The 18880-nt window shown below is 42.5% G+C and overlaps 1 protein-coding gene across 3 annotated transcripts in view; it reads right to left on the bottom strand.

Moving 5' to 3' along the window:
- The window catches only part of ECPAS (Ecm29 proteasome adaptor and scaffold), a 69276-nt gene that overhangs the window by 8792 nt on the left and 41604 nt on the right, over window positions 1-18880 (bottom strand). For all 3 annotated transcript variants that reach the window (XM_075447181.1, XM_075447180.1, XM_075447182.1), the window contains exons 24-41: window positions 17414-17537; window positions 16284-16429; window positions 15122-15176; window positions 14240-14354; window positions 13256-13321; window positions 12885-13002; window positions 10820-10987; window positions 9859-9938; window positions 8987-9092; window positions 7645-7692; window positions 6519-6640; window positions 5211-5361; window positions 4274-4339; window positions 2424-2513; window positions 1846-1912; window positions 1020-1111; window positions 852-918; window positions 416-607 (exon numbers count right to left, since the gene is read on the bottom strand). In XM_075447181.1, coding sequence (XP_075303296.1) covers window positions 416-607; window positions 852-918; window positions 1020-1111; window positions 1846-1912; window positions 2424-2513; window positions 4274-4339; window positions 5211-5361; window positions 6519-6640; window positions 7645-7692; window positions 8987-9092; window positions 9859-9938; window positions 10820-10987; window positions 12885-13002; window positions 13256-13321; window positions 14240-14354; window positions 15122-15176; window positions 16284-16429; window positions 17414-17537 — 1873 coding nt within the window. The remainder of the gene's footprint in view (window positions 1-415; window positions 608-851; window positions 919-1019; window positions 1112-1845; window positions 1913-2423; window positions 2514-4273; window positions 4340-5210; window positions 5362-6518; window positions 6641-7644; window positions 7693-8986; window positions 9093-9858; window positions 9939-10819; window positions 10988-12884; window positions 13003-13255; window positions 13322-14239; window positions 14355-15121; window positions 15177-16283; window positions 16430-17413; window positions 17538-18880) is intronic.

The raw sequence follows: 18880 nt of genomic DNA, 5'->3' as shown, positions 1-18880 counted from the left end.
AAACCAGAGGCATCGCCAGAGAGATCTCCAACTCAAGACACAGGCCAAAGTCCCCTGTAACTTCAGAGCGTGCATTAGCCCTTAAATGCTGGCATCAAAATTTCTAAAGATGTCCAGCTATCTGTGCCACAATCATGCCGTATTACAGTGGCATTCAGTGCCTCACAATCTTAAAACACTTCTCCTGACTGTGTCTGTGTGTCCTCGGTGATCAACACCTCTGTAATTCTTATAAATAGCCACAGAGAAGCTGGAAGTCTTATAGGGCATCTTTAGCAAGGAAGGAAACGAAAGCAAGCTTCCCAAATCTCCCAGCATGAGAATATGCTGTATTTTCAAAATGGATTTCCAGAAAGCATGACATTTCTTGCCCCATGCTTCCCACAAACCTTTTACCACTCTTAATGCAACTTACCAGGTACATTTTCCTGCCAAACTTCAGTCCACAGAGTAGAATTCTCTTTCTCTCCTTTCTCTTCATCGGGAACCTCGTGCATACCAAGAAAAGCCAACGGCAGCACATGTTTGGCATGGTTCTTCACTACATCTGGACTGTAGCGTCCCATAGCATGCACAGTTAAAGCACAGCCTGTTCTGTAAACTGGCTCTGAAGGAGTGAAACAATCACGTTATGACTGGGAAGCAGGATTTTACTTTAACAGTTTGGTCTCCCTCTTGGGAAGCAGAGGAATGCACAGTATTGTACAATGATGCATGGGAATTATGCCATTATTATCATGCCAATGAAACCAAGCATCACAAAATAGAAATGTTTCTTTACCAGCTTTTGCTATCAGCAGCAACTTTTTCTGCACTATATTATGTAACTGAACACCCCAAAAGCCACATACCTTCCTTCTCCATGTACCAACTGCTGAGTTTGTACAGCAGCTTCTCAGTGCTACTGTCTCGGGAAGTCTGGAACATGGAAGAAACTCAAATCACTCAAATACTTAAAAGAAAAAACCAACCACAAAAAAGCAAAACAAAACCTAAAAGCACCTCAAACCCATACTCACCCGGACCAGATGCCCCATAGCCAAGGCAAAAGACTTCTGCACCACACTGTTGCGATCTGTCAGACCACTAAGTAAAGCGCTCATAAGTTTGCCTGTTGGAAGAGACCTCGTTGTAACAAAAGTACCATGTTTTTATTTCTGTGGCAAGAATTACAATAGCTTGCATTTCATTAGATTGTCTGAATTTAAGTATTTTTCCTCATCACAGGTTTGCGGGGCTATAGGTCTCACGTTTAAACAAGTGCACAGCGTAACACAGCACAGCTCAGGAGAAGCGAGTGTCTTGCCAGCCTCAGCCTGCAGACCGTGACTGCTAATGTTCGTGTACGTGAGCACCCCAGCTCATCATGCTTTCAGCTTTATTTCTATTTTTGAACAGAAAGGTGACCTCCTTTCTACTACCAAATCAAAATAAATTGTAAAGAGAAGTCTAAGACTCAAGGAAGCAAAGTCCCCATTTTATGGTCCTCCCACAGCTGAAGTTGAAGGAACAAGAGCCTACTGACAGCGCTGCACTAACACAAGCATTGCCAGTCTGCTCCAAGAAAGTCTAGAGACATTTCTGCCTGTTCCTGCTGGGCGCTAGCCAATTCCCTCAGCTCCTTCCTCTGCCTCTTCCACCCTGGTGAGGTATTTAAAATCCCCAGGACCCACCCCCAGCCCGCCAGTCTCATAGGCACAAGGCACTTTCAAACCGCTCTCTGAGGAAAACACACACACAAAGATCATTCTTCTGATAAAATCAAGGGCCAACAGGGAGGAAACACCACCTACAGAACAGCAACAAAAAGCACCTTTAAAACTTGACACTAGAAACAAACCTCACCTGAATACGGTATTAAGTCCTGAGGACACTGTGTGGTTAGCGACACAATTACACTGGCACAGCCTCCCTGGAAGATTGCAAGGGAAAACAAAGCTAAGGTAAAACAATATTAGCCCCTGGTTATTACTGTTAATGCTGGCTGCGGTGCTGTATATACTTGTATGACACGATCTAGGCCCACTGAGCCTCTGCCCTGATAAGCCTGGAGCCAAGGGTAGAAGCAGAAAAACAGTTTGTAACAAACAAATTACAAGAATTGAATTAGGAAGTGAAAATGTTACCAGGACCCACACTCAGGATAGATTGTCCTGGAAGATTTACAGCTATCAATGACAACCTTCTGCACTCAGGTGTTGCAGAACACAACAGCCATGTAGCCCAGGGAAGGTTAAGCCAGCACACATTCAGAAAATGAGGAGTAATGTAGGTTGACTGAGACTCAGATGTGGAATGACTCCAGTAAGAACGAGTCCAAGCTGTCATTTTAAAAGTGTCAGCCAAAAGGACCATATTTACGTTGACACTGCTCTGTGTTCCCTTCTCCACTTCCAAATGAACTATTAAAATCACAGCCGTACCTTTGTACCAAGGCCTACTCCACTTTTGATCAGTTCACACAGCCGAGGAATCAGCTCACCCAGGACGGACACATCCAAATACTGCAAGCTCTAAAGAAAGGCAAGGGACAGAGCAGGGTGGGAGAGGGGGAAGAAAAACAGAAAGGTAATGGTGGCAGACTTGAACTGGTCTACTTCCAGCCGAGGCCTGCCTCAGTTTAGCAGGCTAGCCTTCAGCTGAATAGTGAAAATTTGCTGCATGGTGGGGAAAAAGGCACCACCAACTGGCTTCCACCAGATGCAGATTCTCTTGTCCCACTTCTACCCTGAGCTGACCCTGCTAAAATTATCATTTGCTGGAAGTGATGTACTCCTGCACTCCAGCTGTTCAGAAAGCTGAAAGTAACACACTAGCAAGAGCTCCTTTTAGCAAGGAAAAGGGATGCAAAGGCGCGTATATCTTAGGACTAAACTCAACCGCTCCCCCCACAGTCTGAAACCCTGAAGCAATAACATACCCAAACTAGATGATGAAATGAAACCAGTCAAGACAGTTTTTGAACAGGTCAAGGCAAACAAGTGTAATAATAAATGGCATAAAGGTACAGGAGGGATTTTATTGGTATAATGTGTAATTTCCTATGCCTAAAATGCCACTGGACAAAACAGAGAGCCTCATGTTTCCAGAATGCTGTGTAGCACACAGCCTGCAGAGGGGAGATCCATCCTCCAGCAAATTCAAGGATCGCTTACCAACTGAAGGTAACTCTCTCTAAGCTTCAAAAGTCAGATCTGCTGTCATTTCCAACTCCTGCACTGGTATGGTGAAGAGAACAATCCATTCTACCAATCTACAATCTCCTAGCCAGCCCCAGAATGTAGAGGAACAGAGAGGCTGCTCATAGGCCAGGACATCTTCAAGTTACACCGGGGAAGCCATACGATCTCTCCCCTCCCCAAGTAAATCCCAAGCATCGACCAGGGCAGCCCAACTGTCCCCCCGGGCGGGCAGGGCAGAGGCACAGCCTGAAGAAGGGACAGCAGCAGCTGCTGCCACCAGTGGGGTGGCCTGAGCACACTTCGACATGCAGGCTTCAGTCCCATGCCACTTTACACACTATTTATAGACAGCACTCCACCTGACACCGAAACGCAGCTCCACGTGCTGTTACACACAGGAGCGCTTGCTGTTGTTCTTCCTCCATAAGCGCAGGAAACAAAGAATAGCTCTGGTGGCTGTAATTCTCCTAAAACTTGCTCAGCGGTGACAGCCCTGCCTGCACACATGCCCCTGGCTCTGTGCAGCGCCTAAGCAGAAACTACGGTGCCAAACACCAGCTGCTGACAGTGCTTTCAGCGATACCACCGTTTTGTCTAAATATCTCCACCATCAAAGCACTGGCAAGGCCCAGGTAAGAATATCTAAGGTACCACCAGGCAAGGGTTGGACAGCGTTTGTGCCTTAAGTACAATGACTATCATCATCTGGAGGTCCAGACGAGAACTTGATTGTGGAACTGTGGGCCAGACACAAAGAAAAATGGCAGCTAGCATAATCCAGAACCAGCTCAGCCCCCAGCCAAAGAAAAGCACTTGAAAGATGCCCTCTTCATCAAAGCAGGCAGATCTTCAGGTGGAGAAACAATCTGTCCAACTCCAAATGGAGCCAAGCCTATTCACAACTGATCTGAGGAGTAAGCTCTGGTGACAGGATGAGAGCAGTCAGTACATGAAAAAGAAGGTGGACAGACATCCACATGGAGATGTGATAACAAAATGAATCCTGAACAGGTGTTCTGTAAAGCTCCCACTTTGATTCCTACTCTTTTCCTACAACATGCCTTACACTGGAACCTTTCTCAAGTACTTACCATGTTAATGGTTTCCATCATGGGAGATGACTTGACAGCACTAAGTCTGGCACTATCCATTGCAGTCTGAAAAAAAACCAAACAACAAAACCATGTGTAAACTCAAAATGAAAACAGGGGAAAGGGCAACATCAGCTATAACTTGGCTACCTCACAAACTCAAACCAAAATCCACTTCAGATACATATAGACAAAAAGTAACTCCATCTACAGACTATGAATGTCTCTCAGAGGCAGATGGATGTTCTAGCTGGTGTACAGGAGCTAAACCATGCACTCCTGACATCACGGAAACAAACAAACAAACAAACAAACAGAGAGGAAATCCCACTCTGACCTACTGTTCACACCTTTTTCTTCTGCAAAGGGCAGAGCTTGACCCCTTCCCCTCCTCACAATGAAATTAGCTAAATTTGCTTCTGAACAGCGGGGTTCAGTCACTTTCCCAGAAGACTGCTACTAATTAATACGGTTCTCTGAGAGAGATTAAAGGTCACAGCGCTGACAACATCCACCAGCGCTATGGCAGACCTTCTAATTTATGCTATCAGAAGTCCTGCAGTTACTCCCCTGGGAAAAAGCAGCAGTAAAGTTTGACAGTACATATGCATTCCAGATAATTCTTAGACTTTCTCTTCACCTGTTTCACAGTTGCACATGGAGCTGAAGTGACATTTATCAACAGTTCTTACTAAGATTATTTTTCACTTTCTGAAATATGTGGTGGTCTAGTGAATAAAAAAAATCCCAACCTTCAAAAAACCCACATTTGTCCAGCCATATTTCAATGACTAAACTTATTAGTAATTTACGTGCTATTTCTCTTTGCATATTTGAACACCTCTCAAACAAATCTGTTACTTTTCTGTTCACTGAATGAAGTTAAATCTTTGTTATCTCTGTTCTACTGATACTTTCCCATTATAATTGCACTTACTTTCTCCTGATCTGTCGCACAAAGACTCAAATAATTGAGGACTTGAGGCTCCAGCACACTCAAGGATTCCAGCAGGGCTGGGATAAGTTTTGGTGCATGAGGTTTCAGCATAGTCCCAGCACTTTTACTGATCTTCACAAGAGTGTTAATGCTGGAAAAAGATCAAAGGGAAAGTCAATACAGAAACACACATACTTACCTGAAAAACCTCTCTGGTCTACTTTAATTCAGTATCAACAAAAAGGCCAATCCAATTCTCAGATACACCAATATAAATCTACCTGCAAACAAAAATCCGTGTATTGTTCTGCTTAAGCAAAATCACACCCTAGTCCTGAGCCTCCAGCTGATGCTATGCTTTGCACAGAGACGGAGTACTTTGGCCAGGGTATCACAAGGGGAATGGGCAAAGAGTCAGTACTACAGATAGATGTAGGAAGAAATAACACATCTTCATGTTTTAAAAAACCTTTGGGCAAAGTCATCCCAGAGACATCCATTGTCTCTGCCCAAGAAAAAAAAAAATGAAAATGATCTGTTTAAATGCCACTTGTCAGTTTCAGAGTGACCGCACCTCTCAGGCTGCATTTTGACAAAGGGTTTTCGTATATTCAAAAGGGATGAAAAAAATCAAGAAATATTCACTATAATTTGTTAGGAGCTTTCTAACCTTCCTGGATAATCATGTTCAATAAAAGACAATTATTTTTGCAAAGACCAGCTACAATCCAGGTCTCAATTTTCCAACTTTTCTGTCCTTCAAGCAAACAAAGGAATAAACAAGGTTACAAAGTGACAAGCATATGAAGTCGCTACACATCAAGGAACATCAAGCCATTACGTGAGGTAAAATGTATTTGAACAGCATGACCAAATGCAGTCATCTCTGCGATGTGAACCGCTGTTACTCACAACCAGTCACAAAATAAGACCTGGCTATTTCAAAAACTACCGTGGGATTTTTTGCTTACAAGCAGAACAGATATGCTTGTCCTGAAGGACAGTCTCAAGAGCAGCAAACTGCTTTCAGATCAGTTCACCAGTTGTACACAGAGAAAAGAACTTCCTAACTTCCTGCCGGGAATCGAATCTGGGCATTTGCACAGAGGCCAGGTACTCCCAATAGACAGGCAGAGCTCCCGGGGCTGCTGTTTGAACTCTGTGAGAGACTCCGCAGCAAGGCTGTTTTGGAGAGAAACTTGTCACTCCAAACACAAAGAACATCCTGTAACTCAAGTGAATAAGCTGGGTCTCTTTGGGACAAATCATGACCTGACCCCCAGGGAACTGACATGATGCAAAACTAACCTGAGAGATCGGACTTCAGCAACTGTGCTTATTATTCCTTTATCCAAGAGGCAAGGGAGCAATACAGCTATCGTCTTCTGACCCGCTGCTCCTTTAGAGGGATCACACATTTTCACACAGACCTGGGGACAGGTGAGAATCAGTGTTGCAAGTGTGTACAGACCTTCTGCTCAGATTACATTAAAGTCCCTTCTTTGTCAGGCAGAAGAAGCCAACAGCAACTATAGCTCAGCCAAACTCAGGCTCTGTTGCACCGTCATTCTCCTCTCCAGGAGGTACGTAAGTCCTAAGACACATCCCTAAAAGGAGTTTCAGCTATGGTCAGCTTCCAGAAGAGGCAAATTCAGAGCCCAGCAGGCCTTGATCTGCATCTGGATGAAGAGATGGACCAAATAACCTCTCAGCTGAGGGACAGCCTATCTCAGCCACCATGCTGCAGAGCAGCAAGTCCCAGATGAGAACAGATTCTGCAACTGCAACAACATTTTGGAATCAAATCACCACTTGTGCCACTGAAATGTCATGTTGTGCGCATTGTGAAGGTTGTAATTTCAAACACAGCTCTTTAATATCCATTTCCACTGATGTGACTTTTTTAGAGGAATACCAAACAAAATATCAAGTGATACATGTACTGCACCCAAAAAATCTTGTCTCAGTAACAGCACCACAGAGTGAAGTCCAGACTGGATTACTTTGTTTCACACCTGTGAGGTTCCACGGGGCTTGGTCAAGCACATCAGCTGGGCTTGGTCAACCCTTGGAGTTACAGGAAGTTTCCTTAAATCCCACCCCCAAGTGGGAAAAAAATGGACATCAGACAAAAAAAACCAGTTCGCTATATCCCTCCTTCGGTTGTATAGAAGGCATTCTATACATCACATTATCCTCAAGCAGCAGAACCTCACCAGCATCAACAAAAGAACCGAAGGGTAGGTGGTCAAGCTTTTTCATGATTGCTTCCTAGATGGCTGTTCTGTTTATCACAATTGCACCTCATACTAGAGGCCTTTTCAAGACAACAGTCTGTGGTAAACAGGTCACTCCTGCAGGTGCGATAGTGAATGATACCTGACATCAAAACCGTACATGTCTCTATGTGCAAACCATGAAATTAGAGTTTTACCTTGCTTAAAGTCTTTAGGGCTAGCTCTGCTGCCTTTCGCACAGTCTCCTGAAAAAGAAGTCAACAATGCATTGTCACTATTTTTAAATCTTCTATAGAACAATTCATACTAGTTGGTAAGTATAACACTAGCACTGACAAGACCATATTCATGGCTAATACTTAGTATAACATCTTTCAAAGAAATTTTAGCTTGGGTCCTGCTGCGTATCTGGTCTACTCAATGACAAATACATTACCAGTCCTGCCTGACACCACCAGGTTCTCTGTGCTTCTGTTCACATTTGTCTCTGTAATATTATTTTATTGGTTGTCCTTTTCAAAACAAAAAACTGCCACAAAACTACAAAATGACAAACGAACAATAAAACTCAAACCCCAGAAAACCCAACGGAACCTCCTACTGCAAAAAGATGTATATACTGCTTTGGGCATGCTTTAGCCCCTCCTCAGTTTAACAGCTGTTGCTTAGTGATCCTTTACTCAACTGAATATCTAGGACTAGAGAAAGATGGACTAAAAGCAAGCAGCCAAATTAGTGCAGCTCTGGTGGAATGTGACAGCACCACTAACTAGACTCTTTACTTGTATTGATGAATTAAGCAGTATCTAGCTGCTATAATGTTCCTGGGTACTGAAGCACAACCACCTGGACTGGTAATGTCTTCGAAAAAATCTGGCCTGCCACAAGCAGACCTTCCCAAACCACTGCCAGGTAAAATTCAGGAATTAAATCCTTCCCAAAAGGCACCTTGCAGGCAGTTGCTCTATTTTGGAAGCTAATATAGCTCATTAGCAGTGAGACAAAACTGCTCAGTTGGTTTCAGTGCTCAGGAACATTTCTGAACACACTAATCTACTAGTACGGAAGCAGCTTCCCGGTACACCACAGGCTTTGGAAAACAGCTCAGCCTTGCTTAAGCTTGAGCAGAGAACTCTGGATCCAGAGAGAATGCAGCTCAAACATGGAAGGACTTGAGGACTCTGACTTCACATATGTAAGTCATTTAAGCACACAAGCAGCCCAAAATAAATGTTTCCATACTCCAGATATAAGTAAATACATAGTAAAACTTTTATATCCAGGAAAAATCCTGAACCACCAAGAATAAGCACAGCAGGAATGAAAACGAACACTTAAAAACACGAGAAACATACACAAAGAATTTCCAAGATGGTATGGAAATTTTAACTGCAAGGGGCCTGAATTTCTAGTCTGCTTAATACACAAAACTCCCATTGGTTCAGCATGACTTCTCAAGAGAATCTCTCTTTAAACATCTCAAAGCTTGATCACTGTGCTTGCTGTTGAAGATTCCTGTACAATTATCAGTTCCATTACCTTAATGTCATCTTGCACTCTGAATAGGATTTCCCAGATGTCTGGAAGCTTGTCTATAATGTCATCCAAAGGTCTTCCTCTTAGTAAGTCATTCAGTGCTAGACAGCTGCAAACAAAGGATTTTATTTCCTTCACATGCTGTACCTCTTTGATATAGGGCATATACAGATAAGTTTATAAATGTAAGTAAATGGTTAAAAAAAACTGAGAAACTGAGAACTGTTTCCCCAAACCCCAAATCTACTCGGTCATAGGAATGTCTCCTTTAGCAGAAGAAAAACATTCAGGCAGGCAGGTGAAATCTGTAACAGGTGACAGCAAGTGAGAATGGCTGCTGTGGTGAAAATTGCTATTGCGAACATTCCAGTTACAAAATTGTTTCAGATTTCTTTTCTGTAAGTATAGGATAAGAACAAAACAAAATGGTCTAAACTCTGGAACTGAAATGCAAATGGAAGTTTGCAACACGGCATAACTACAAACCATTATAAACAAAAAGCAGTTTATTAAGAATGCTAGATCAACTGGCATCCTGCTACACAGTACGTATACAGCCAGACTGCCAAGATTTTCTAACATTAAGCAGTATTTCAGGTCCAAGGATAGGCAAGAACTCTGTGACCAGAAAATTCCTTCTTCAGAGAACTGTGTTTGGTGTCATGCTCAAGCTCCACGCAATTAAAAATTTCAGGCTCAGTGAAGCAAATAGCTTCAAGATTGTACCACACCTGAAGTGCAGACTACAAGACTGGGCTCTATCCTGATGAAAGGACGTGTCCTTTTTCCCCCCTCAACTTCTTCAAGTTAACAAGTTTATGGTGAAGAAGAGAAGAGAGTTCAAAGAAAAATCTTTTTACTTTTCCTAGCAATACCTGGATTCCCTGATCCTCCATAGACTGCTGGTTAGGTTACTGATCAAATCCTCAAGAATTTCCTTCATGTACTTATCAACCTGTTATTAAAAAAAGGAAAAATCATGAAACAAGCATGGACCATGCATCCTCGTCCTATACTCTGGGGGGAAAAAAAAAAAAGGTCCTCTTGGAGAATACAACCCACTTTCAGCCACTAATGCTTGCCAGAGCTGACCCCGCACAAACTTACTCTGACTTTGCTTTAAAAATGCCTTTCTCTGCACTGCTTCAGGGCTTAACACTGTGACAGAGACAACGAGAAAAGAAGAAAGTGCCTCAGTCCTTTACCAACTGAACTGTTTCAATGTAGCACCAAACGTATTTACAGGAGAAGCAGTCACGCTTTGATGAGAGATCAGAGCAATTGACTTCACATTAAGATCAGCTTTGCTAGGAGAAAAGATTTGAAAACCCAATTCCAGTCCTTTCAGAGCCAGAGCAAGCGCATCTCACGAAAATCACTTATTCCTGAAACTTGTCTGGGAGGAGTTATCCTCAAACTGGTGGAACAGCCTCTTTCCATAGGGTTCCTTCTGACTTAAAAACTGAGGAACGTTATTGAGATGCTCGTGCTCTAGGAAGGGCATATTAGGTCATTAGGATTCCTGAAGAGCTTCTCATAAGCAGTATCAAAGCAATACCGAAATATAGAAAGACCCCACTTCAAATAAATCATAGACTTTAACGCCGGCCACACAAACAATGTCCGTGATGTCCTGTCACACGTAAGAGGCAGGGCAAAACCTCTGCGCATCCTCCAGTTTTTCCATGGATTCAAGCACCTCTTTCTCTGCAGGACAATACCTCACCCCTTCTTGCACAGTCCCTCCTTTCACAAGATGCAACTGTCCCGTGAGGATCTCTGAGATGCTGCTGGCTAGCAGCAAACTCACTGCTCTGCACTTTGCTGCTCACTCACCATTGACTTGTCGGTGACCAAGGCATTCCAAATGCTGGTCATTGCCTGTCGAATGCCCAGGTTGGGGTCAAACTGGTAACGGTAGAGCCGGGGAAGAAGTTGGGGCAAAAATGGAGCCAGCTGCTCTCCAGCCTTGGCAGCTATCACATTGAAACCAAAAGCTGCTCCCTGAAACGACGACAAAAGATTGTATGTTGAAACCATCTGCTCACTCGTTCAGTTATTGTCTTGGGCACGCCACACTCAGTGGCAAAGTTGACTGACACAGCTCAGGTTTAGACCAAATCAAAAGGACTAGAACGGTACCAGAATCAGCCCGTCATCAGTGCTATAGAACTGCAGCGATCTCAAGCATATAATCTCACTCAGCAGACAATACACTACTTCAAGACTTCTCCACAACCTTCATTTCAAGATACTGATTGACCTCATCTGCAAAAGTGGTGGTGGACAACTAGAACTACAAAGATTTGAGCATGTTCTTCTGAAAGAGATTCTTTCCTGGAAAAACTGTTGAGGGTGGGCCACTGCTTCCCTACAGCTCTAGAATAACTTAGGAACTGAAAAACTAAAAATAAAACAACTCTACCTTAGCTCTACAACCTGAAATTTCTGGGGGTTATCATTTTGCATCTGAAAGTCAGTGTTTACTTTAAACTCAAGTATTCTTCCATACTCTTTTCTTTCTCCAACGCTGTCAATTCTAACACAGTGGAACTGCTGCTTGCCCATGAAGTCCCATGGGATTTGGCAGGAGAGCCCAAAAAGAAATTGCCCAATACAGGCAGTGCAGTGACTGCCTCTGATGACCTAATGCTTCCTGACTTGCAGTGCCAAAAGCTGCCACTCAAAACCCCACGGTAGGGATTTCACAGAACTGAATGTGCCGTCTGGATTAGTCTAAAAAAGGAAGAGTAATAAAGAGAAACTCTCAGTTAAGACCACTGCTATGAAGACCAAGAGGCTGCAGAAAGTATAACAAAAAGGGAGGCGTCATCTGCAAGGCCCTGAACAGCCTGCTCTGCCTAGCTCTTGGGCAGAGGTTTGGAGCACAGACTTCCAGATACCCCCTTCAACCTAAAACAATTCTGCAAATTCCTCAAATACCAAAACTCAACCTACAGTTGCTGACTGGATTGTTTTGACTCATCCTGGCTGCTGAAATTCCACAAGGGTCAGGAACCTAACTATGCTTCTGTGCTTCTGAAGTCCCAGTGCAAAGACAGGGAAGTCTCGAGAGACATGCTGACTTGTCAAACTCTGGATGAAAATTGATGCCGGGGCTTGTTTTTTGCACTAAGTGGTGTTGCAAGTGACACAAAATCTCAGGTAGCAAGCATGAAAAAGCACAAAAGGTGCAATACAGAAGATGCAGCAACCTGGGTCTTCTGCATGAAAGCACACGAAAGGTGCTCTGCTCACTCTCAGGGACAAAACAAGTTCTTCCACGCTTATGTAAAGCCAGTGAAAAAGCCCCTAAGTCAAAGCTCTGAAAATATACTTAAAATTCATGATGCTACTCTTTTTTTTTCCAGAAAGCATATCCAATAGTATTTTGGCATTGCTAAAGGTTCCAGTAGCTTTAAAATATCAAGACTTGAGTTAAAAAAGGATACTTCTGACAACAGTGATAAAACTTCTGTATTGCCAACTGGCTTTATAGTAACTTGTTGCCGAATACTTTTTGGTCTGCCTTTTTACACAACAAAGGTCACTTTCCCTGGCATCTAAAAATCAACCAGTTTAGAAAATATTATCTCACTGTTTGAACACATCAAGACTTGGCCTCTAAGCACACTCCAAAGTAAAAGGAAAGGATGACAGGCTGATTCAGAGAGCAATATAAAATGATATGAACCTTGTGACACCAATGTTTTGTTGTAAGAATCTCAAGTAATCCTAGATTTGTTTCTCAGGCCATTTGCATTGGACCTGACACCAAAGCATTAATAAACGGCCTCCACATGCAGTTATCTATAGTTTATATAACCAGAGCTAGCGAAACGCAGTTATTGCTTCCAGAGTTCACAGTGGGAATGAAAGTGGTACGAAAGCAGCCAATTACCTTCCGAGAATTCCACATGGCGTGATGGTTGGCCAGATTCATAAATTTGTACACCAGGTCTGGTTGATTAAGATCACTAGCCAGTGAACAAAGCTCCTTGTAAGTGGAAAGACCTTGACTTTGGAAAGCAGAAAGGAAATCAGTGTCACTATTTTCAGCTACAGAAATGCTATAATAGCTGAAGCCATAGTCACATCACAGCCTAATGCAGACAGAGAGAAGTGAATACCCTATCTGTAGTACAAGAGAAATAGTTACGGTAACTTCGAGAACAAGCAGGAACAAAAAGCTCAGGAAGCAGATTTGTAAGTAAGGCAATACTGTTTCAGCACTGACTGTGTGTCTGTCGTTGAGATTGTCAGTAAACTTACCCATCTGGGGTTTTGCTCAGGCCACCCTGAAACACCACAGTTTCTCCAGTCATCTCATGTTTGGCCCTGGTAGAAAAGAGGTCCAGTATTAGATTTACCAAACTCTATCCTTGAATGGACTGCACACTACAGAAGAAAACCTGTTTTGCTTTATTAACTCAGTAACTTCCCATTCTTTCAGCTCCAGTCCCACAAAAAACACACAGGTGTGCCAAGCAACACACTCTGCAAGGAATCCCATTAACTGTACGATGCGTAATGTTAAGGAGATGCTGCAGAAAGTGAGGGTTCTGCTGCGCAGTCAGAAGATAAAAAGTCAAAACACGGAATGACGGCTTTTTATTTCTTCCCAGACACAATCTATATAATGGACAGCAAGTCTCTACTTCAAAATGAAAAAATTCAATTTTCATTCATCTAATCTCTTCCTGTTTACCACCACCACTGGATCCTCATACTCCCAGCCTATTTTTTTGTCATTCACAGCAGCCACACCTGCATCAGATCAGACAGGAGTAGGCTGTTAAAGAGCATGTCCAGCACTGACTGATACTATTATTAGCCAGGAGTCCTCTAAGACCACGATTTTTCGCACTAAAGCTGGCAAGTAACCACTAACAACACTTTCTCAGCAAAACATACTTCTCAGGCACAAGCAAGTCCCCATTTCTGCAACAGAGTTGCTGCAAGATGGTCATTGTCCTTTGCAGTTACACAATGCAGCAAGTAGGAAATCTAACCAAATCCCAGATGATTTGAACTGCTTGAATCAGGACTGAATAACTATTTTGAAGCTTTGTTGAGTGGAACAAAACCGGAACAACAAACGCTAAGCCGAATTAAGAAACGTCCCAGTTTGACCCAATGGCAATATACAGGTATTGGTTTGCCCTTGGCCACAAAACATCTCTTTCCACACACAAGCGGCGCACACCAGAAACATAGCTCAGAGTACTCTCCCACTGTGTTCTGCACTCACTGTACCTTTTCCCAGTCATAAGGGTATCAACAAGTGTGGTGACTAGCTCTTGCTGATCCTGTTCACTTCCTAGTTCATAAATCAGCCCAAGACCTTTTGAAGAAACATCTTGACTAAGTTCTGCAACAGATTTTACAAAGTGAAATTAAAGATAAGCACGTAATTAAGTAACACGCAAATTTCAAAACCAAGATTCAACCAAAATCATTATCTAGTAAACAGAGCTCTGTGCTTCAGTTCACAGCTTTCCATTTTAGAGTAGATGTAGTCTGGCAAGACACAAGCCTCGTGTTCTGAAGCAGCAATCTATTCTGAAGGCATACCTCCCATAAAATTAGGTGACATCTCCATGGCAATCTTGTCACGGCAGGTTTTGAAATAGCAGAGAGAGTTCCAAGAGCTGTAAGTATTCTGACACACTGCTGGCCCCTGAAGTCCAGCAAAGTTAACAGTAACAGCCTCTTCAACTTCAGTGAGCTTTGGAGAGGCTGCTGCCATGGGCAGACCTATAAGCCAAAACCTACTAGCGTAAAGAGGGCTTCAGAGTTCCTGTCCATGCAGAACTCTGTGATACGCATCCTGCTGCCCCAAGCAGAGCAGAAGTAGCACCACTGGACAGTTTCTGTTAACTACAGTCTGAAGGGGCAAACACAGAAAAAGATTTGTGCTTGGTTAGCAAAGCGCAGAAACAAGCTGTGCTTCTTATCTGTACACGTAACACTTAGAAAAGAAATCACTCCCATTATGTCAGAAATGGGATGTTTCTACAGTCACCTTTCAATGCTGACTGACAGAGAGGGTGTAGGTGACTTTCGACCTCAAAGATTCCCTCCATTCCGTTAAAAGCCCACCAAAAGACAGAACTCATAAGATCTGATAGTACTTACCATCACTATCTGACAGAATTGAAACAAATGCACTTTGAATATCCTTAAGATGAGACTGTAAGATGAGAAAAAAAGGACATTATTTTTATTTCAGGTGTTGGATCTTCCGTCTGGTCTCAAGGCAAGTTCCTAACTGGTAAACAGAGACTACTGTAATCAATGGAGCTGCCTATCTGAGCTACACCTATGACAAGAACTGCCCTCCTTTCCAGACACGTAAGCAGTAGCCTGACTGACATTCACAGTTGTTTGTCCAGCACCTTTCTACAGTGACCATGCCATTAGTAAACCATGTATTTTATATTCCTTGTCTAATATACGGCAGTATCAAGTCATAAATCTGGCTTGCAGCCATATGGCGCTATCCTCTGTGCAAGGACATCTTTTCTTCATCCCCAAACTCGTGGATTTTGCCACCTCCCCCAAGGATGTTTAAACGCGTTTAATATGCAGGAAGGTATTATACGTAACAGCTTATATTTGCAAAGCACCTATTTTCCCAAAGGTCTTTATCATTACCTGGAAAGCACAAAATGGCTACATGGTCCCATCACAGATTGTAGTACTGCTACGCAGAGAGAGGACGTTTCGGTTGGATGCTTTATTAAATTGTTGTATAGGATCTTTCACATTCTCTCATTATAGACAAGCACGCTAGATATAAGGTTTTCATCAAAGCACACCAAAAATACACAATACATTAAGCACATTGTAACTGCTCCTAGGTACCAAAGTTGTGATAAACTCTGTGAAACAAATGAGGCCAGGAAATCCATCTAACTCTCCCCCTTCTTCCCTTCCTAGACCTCCTTTTAATATTTTCCAAAACTAAATCCTAAAAACTATATAGACACCAACTTCTTCTTTCCAAGGGAAGATGTACTGCTACTTCATCTTACAACAGCTATTTACACTAAGCTCACTCTGACTTGAGTGTAAGTCAGATGCTTACAAAGGTGTCAAACAGCCCTGCTCATCTGCCAGTTAGTATGTTCCCCTAGCAACTAAAGATAAGCCATTTCTCAAGAAGTCCTTAGTAAGTACTGCTACAGCACTGGGGGAACAGAGGCAAACGAAGTAAATGGGAAGGAAGGGACAGACAGGACATGAGAAGCAAAAACAGGGACAAGGAGCCAGTGTCAGGAAAGGGCATATTTCTTACCTTAATTGCTTTGTGTGTGCTCAGCTTCTTCACCATTGATAGAAGCCAGATGCAAGCTGCCTGCCTAACGTGTGGGTTGGGGCTGATAATGTGCTTGTTCAAAATAAGGTCTAGGACCCAGGGAACCACGTCATTCACTTTCAAATCTATATGAAAGACAGCAAGGTGGAGGAAAGGAGGGAAGTTTGAGAATCAGGCACAACCATTTTTAATTTCAGTATAGTATGCAGCGGCAATGAAAAACCCAAACAGCCCACAAGTACTCAGGTGACACCTTAATCTCCCTTTGCTTACTCAGGAAAAGCCTCCACTGGAGTCACTGTGAAAGGATTTCTCCTAACAGAAACACTGAACAGAGTCCTCCTAGCCCTACATGAAACTATTGCAGACCCTGTGGCCAGGAAGAGGTACAACTCATACTGTTCAGTGCACTACCTTTTTTTTTGTTAGGACTCAAAATTCCTGGAGCAACGGCAGGGTTTGTTTTCTACCCCATTCTGCACATGCTCAGCTTTGTGTACACTTGAGATCTAAGACCACTCTCACAACATTAAAACACCTGTTTGCAGATCTGATATTTATAGCTGCCTGTTTCGAAGCTAGCATTTCGTCATGCCTGTATTTCAGTGGGTGCAGAATCTTAGTTCTTAAATAAAATGTCTGCATTTACTGCATGTAAGTGTCACTTAATCATATCAATTCAAGTTGTTGGAAAAAGACTTGCAATTTAATTTTCCAACCCTATTTTCCAGTGCAGGCTTCATAATGCTATTTTGAAAGGCTTGTTTATGTTAAACCTGAAACTAACACAACATGGCAAATGAAAATGAAAAAAATAAAACAAATGCAGTGCCAAGTGGCAATGAATCAGATTTCATCAAGAAGCTATTTAAACAGCACACGAAATAAAGTCTTGTACCCTCTGAGCAGATGGACTTCAAGAGGTGAAATGACCTGTATACAATCCAACAACGCAGAAAACTGAGCAGTGCATTAACAAACCCAAAATATCTCTTACTTCTACTGCTGTAAACCAAACACCACAGAAATAAAATTATGGAGCCCAGTGTTAGTCCAGAACTGGGAGATTCTACGTTCCTAAACCCAGCCCCTGTATTAGGAAGGCCTACCTGAAGGAGGAATATATTCCTCCTCTGTGACTGTCCAGGCATCACGTGCAGCCACCGAGCTGGTTCCTACAGCAGCACTGGTAATAGCTTCACCAACTGTGAACTGCAGTTCTATTTGTTTGGCCTGAAAAACACAACAGAACCTCACTGACAGCACTAATTAAACACACACCAAAACTTCTGGTGCTTACTCCACAAAACCAGAGTCTCTCCCAACTCCAACTCTCAGCATTGATCTGCAATAAGATCACTCTTTCAGTGAGCTTCTGAGACTATGTGGCACCTCAGACCCATTGAAACTGATGGAAACTGAGGCGATGTCAAACTCTCCAAAACAAATGATAAGAGCTGTAATTTCCACACTTATTTTTAAAGTATGCTTCCTACAGAGCATTTGCTAGTCTCTGCAGAAGTTCAACTTCGTGGACAGAAAGAATTGGAGAGACAGGATGAAAACAAAACGGTAAGAACAAGACTGCCCATCATTAATTAAAATTACTATGGCTTTGTTATAGTATGCAGTAGTAAAAGATTCTCCTGTAATTCCATCCAGAAGTTGATCATCTCTAAGAGATGCACAAATTTGTTTTTCACATTAAAACAATTCAGACAATACTTTGCTCTGCTTCTCTGCCCTCTTTCCACTATTCTCTAAGCCCTCAGGAACAGAATGTGCAGAACTCTGCTGCTTTTTGTCATTATTTATGATGAATCTGGAGTTGTAAGAACTGATTTCCATACCTGCTGAGTACCTTCTAGATTGCTTTCCTTTCTCTCTGGAGCGAAAAATGCTCAGGTATTTGGAGAACTAAGCCCTTAGCTTCCTGCAATCTAAGATAAATTGTCTTTTCTCAAGTACGCATTCTGTAAAGGAAGCTGTAATGACCCTAAGCAGTTATAGGAGATAAAGACAGCACTTAGAAACCTCATTTTATGTTTGTGTACACAATGTTCCTACTATTCTTGCTTGTTTGATCATATCAGGCTGGAGGACTCCGCAGAGTCAGCCTGTCTGATACTCAATAGTGCTTCTACAATGCTGAATCCTATGTCAGTATGAACAAGGAAGAAAGGAAAAACAAGCTATAAATGAAGAACACTAAAAAAGCTCCTTGACTATTTAATTTTACTGTCCAGCATACTGCTATATGTACAGCAGCTCTGAAGTACGGCAAAAGAATGCAGTGCATCACACTGATGCATTTACACTGAAAACAGACAACATATATTTCTATAAACAAAGCTTCTAATTGAAGTGAGTTTTATTAGCTGACATAGTTCAGATGAAAAAGATGTTGTATTTATATTATCTATTTTCAGGGTATGTTTGAAGGCCAAAATACAGACCTATGGCTTCATCACTATAAGGTCTTAAGATATTACACATACAGAGTCCTCCAGAAGGGGAACACATACTCATCTCAGAGGGGCAGATACCTCGACTGGCAAGTTTTTAAACTGTGGTAC

The sequence above is a fragment of the Opisthocomus hoazin genome, chromosome Z (assembly GCF_030867145.1).
Source record: "Opisthocomus hoazin isolate bOpiHoa1 chromosome Z, bOpiHoa1.hap1, whole genome shotgun sequence".
NCBI lineage: Eukaryota > Metazoa > Chordata > Aves > Opisthocomiformes > Opisthocomidae > Opisthocomus > Opisthocomus hoazin.
Note: the sequence above shows the minus strand (reverse complement) of the source record. Positions and strands in the feature narration are given on the sequence as shown.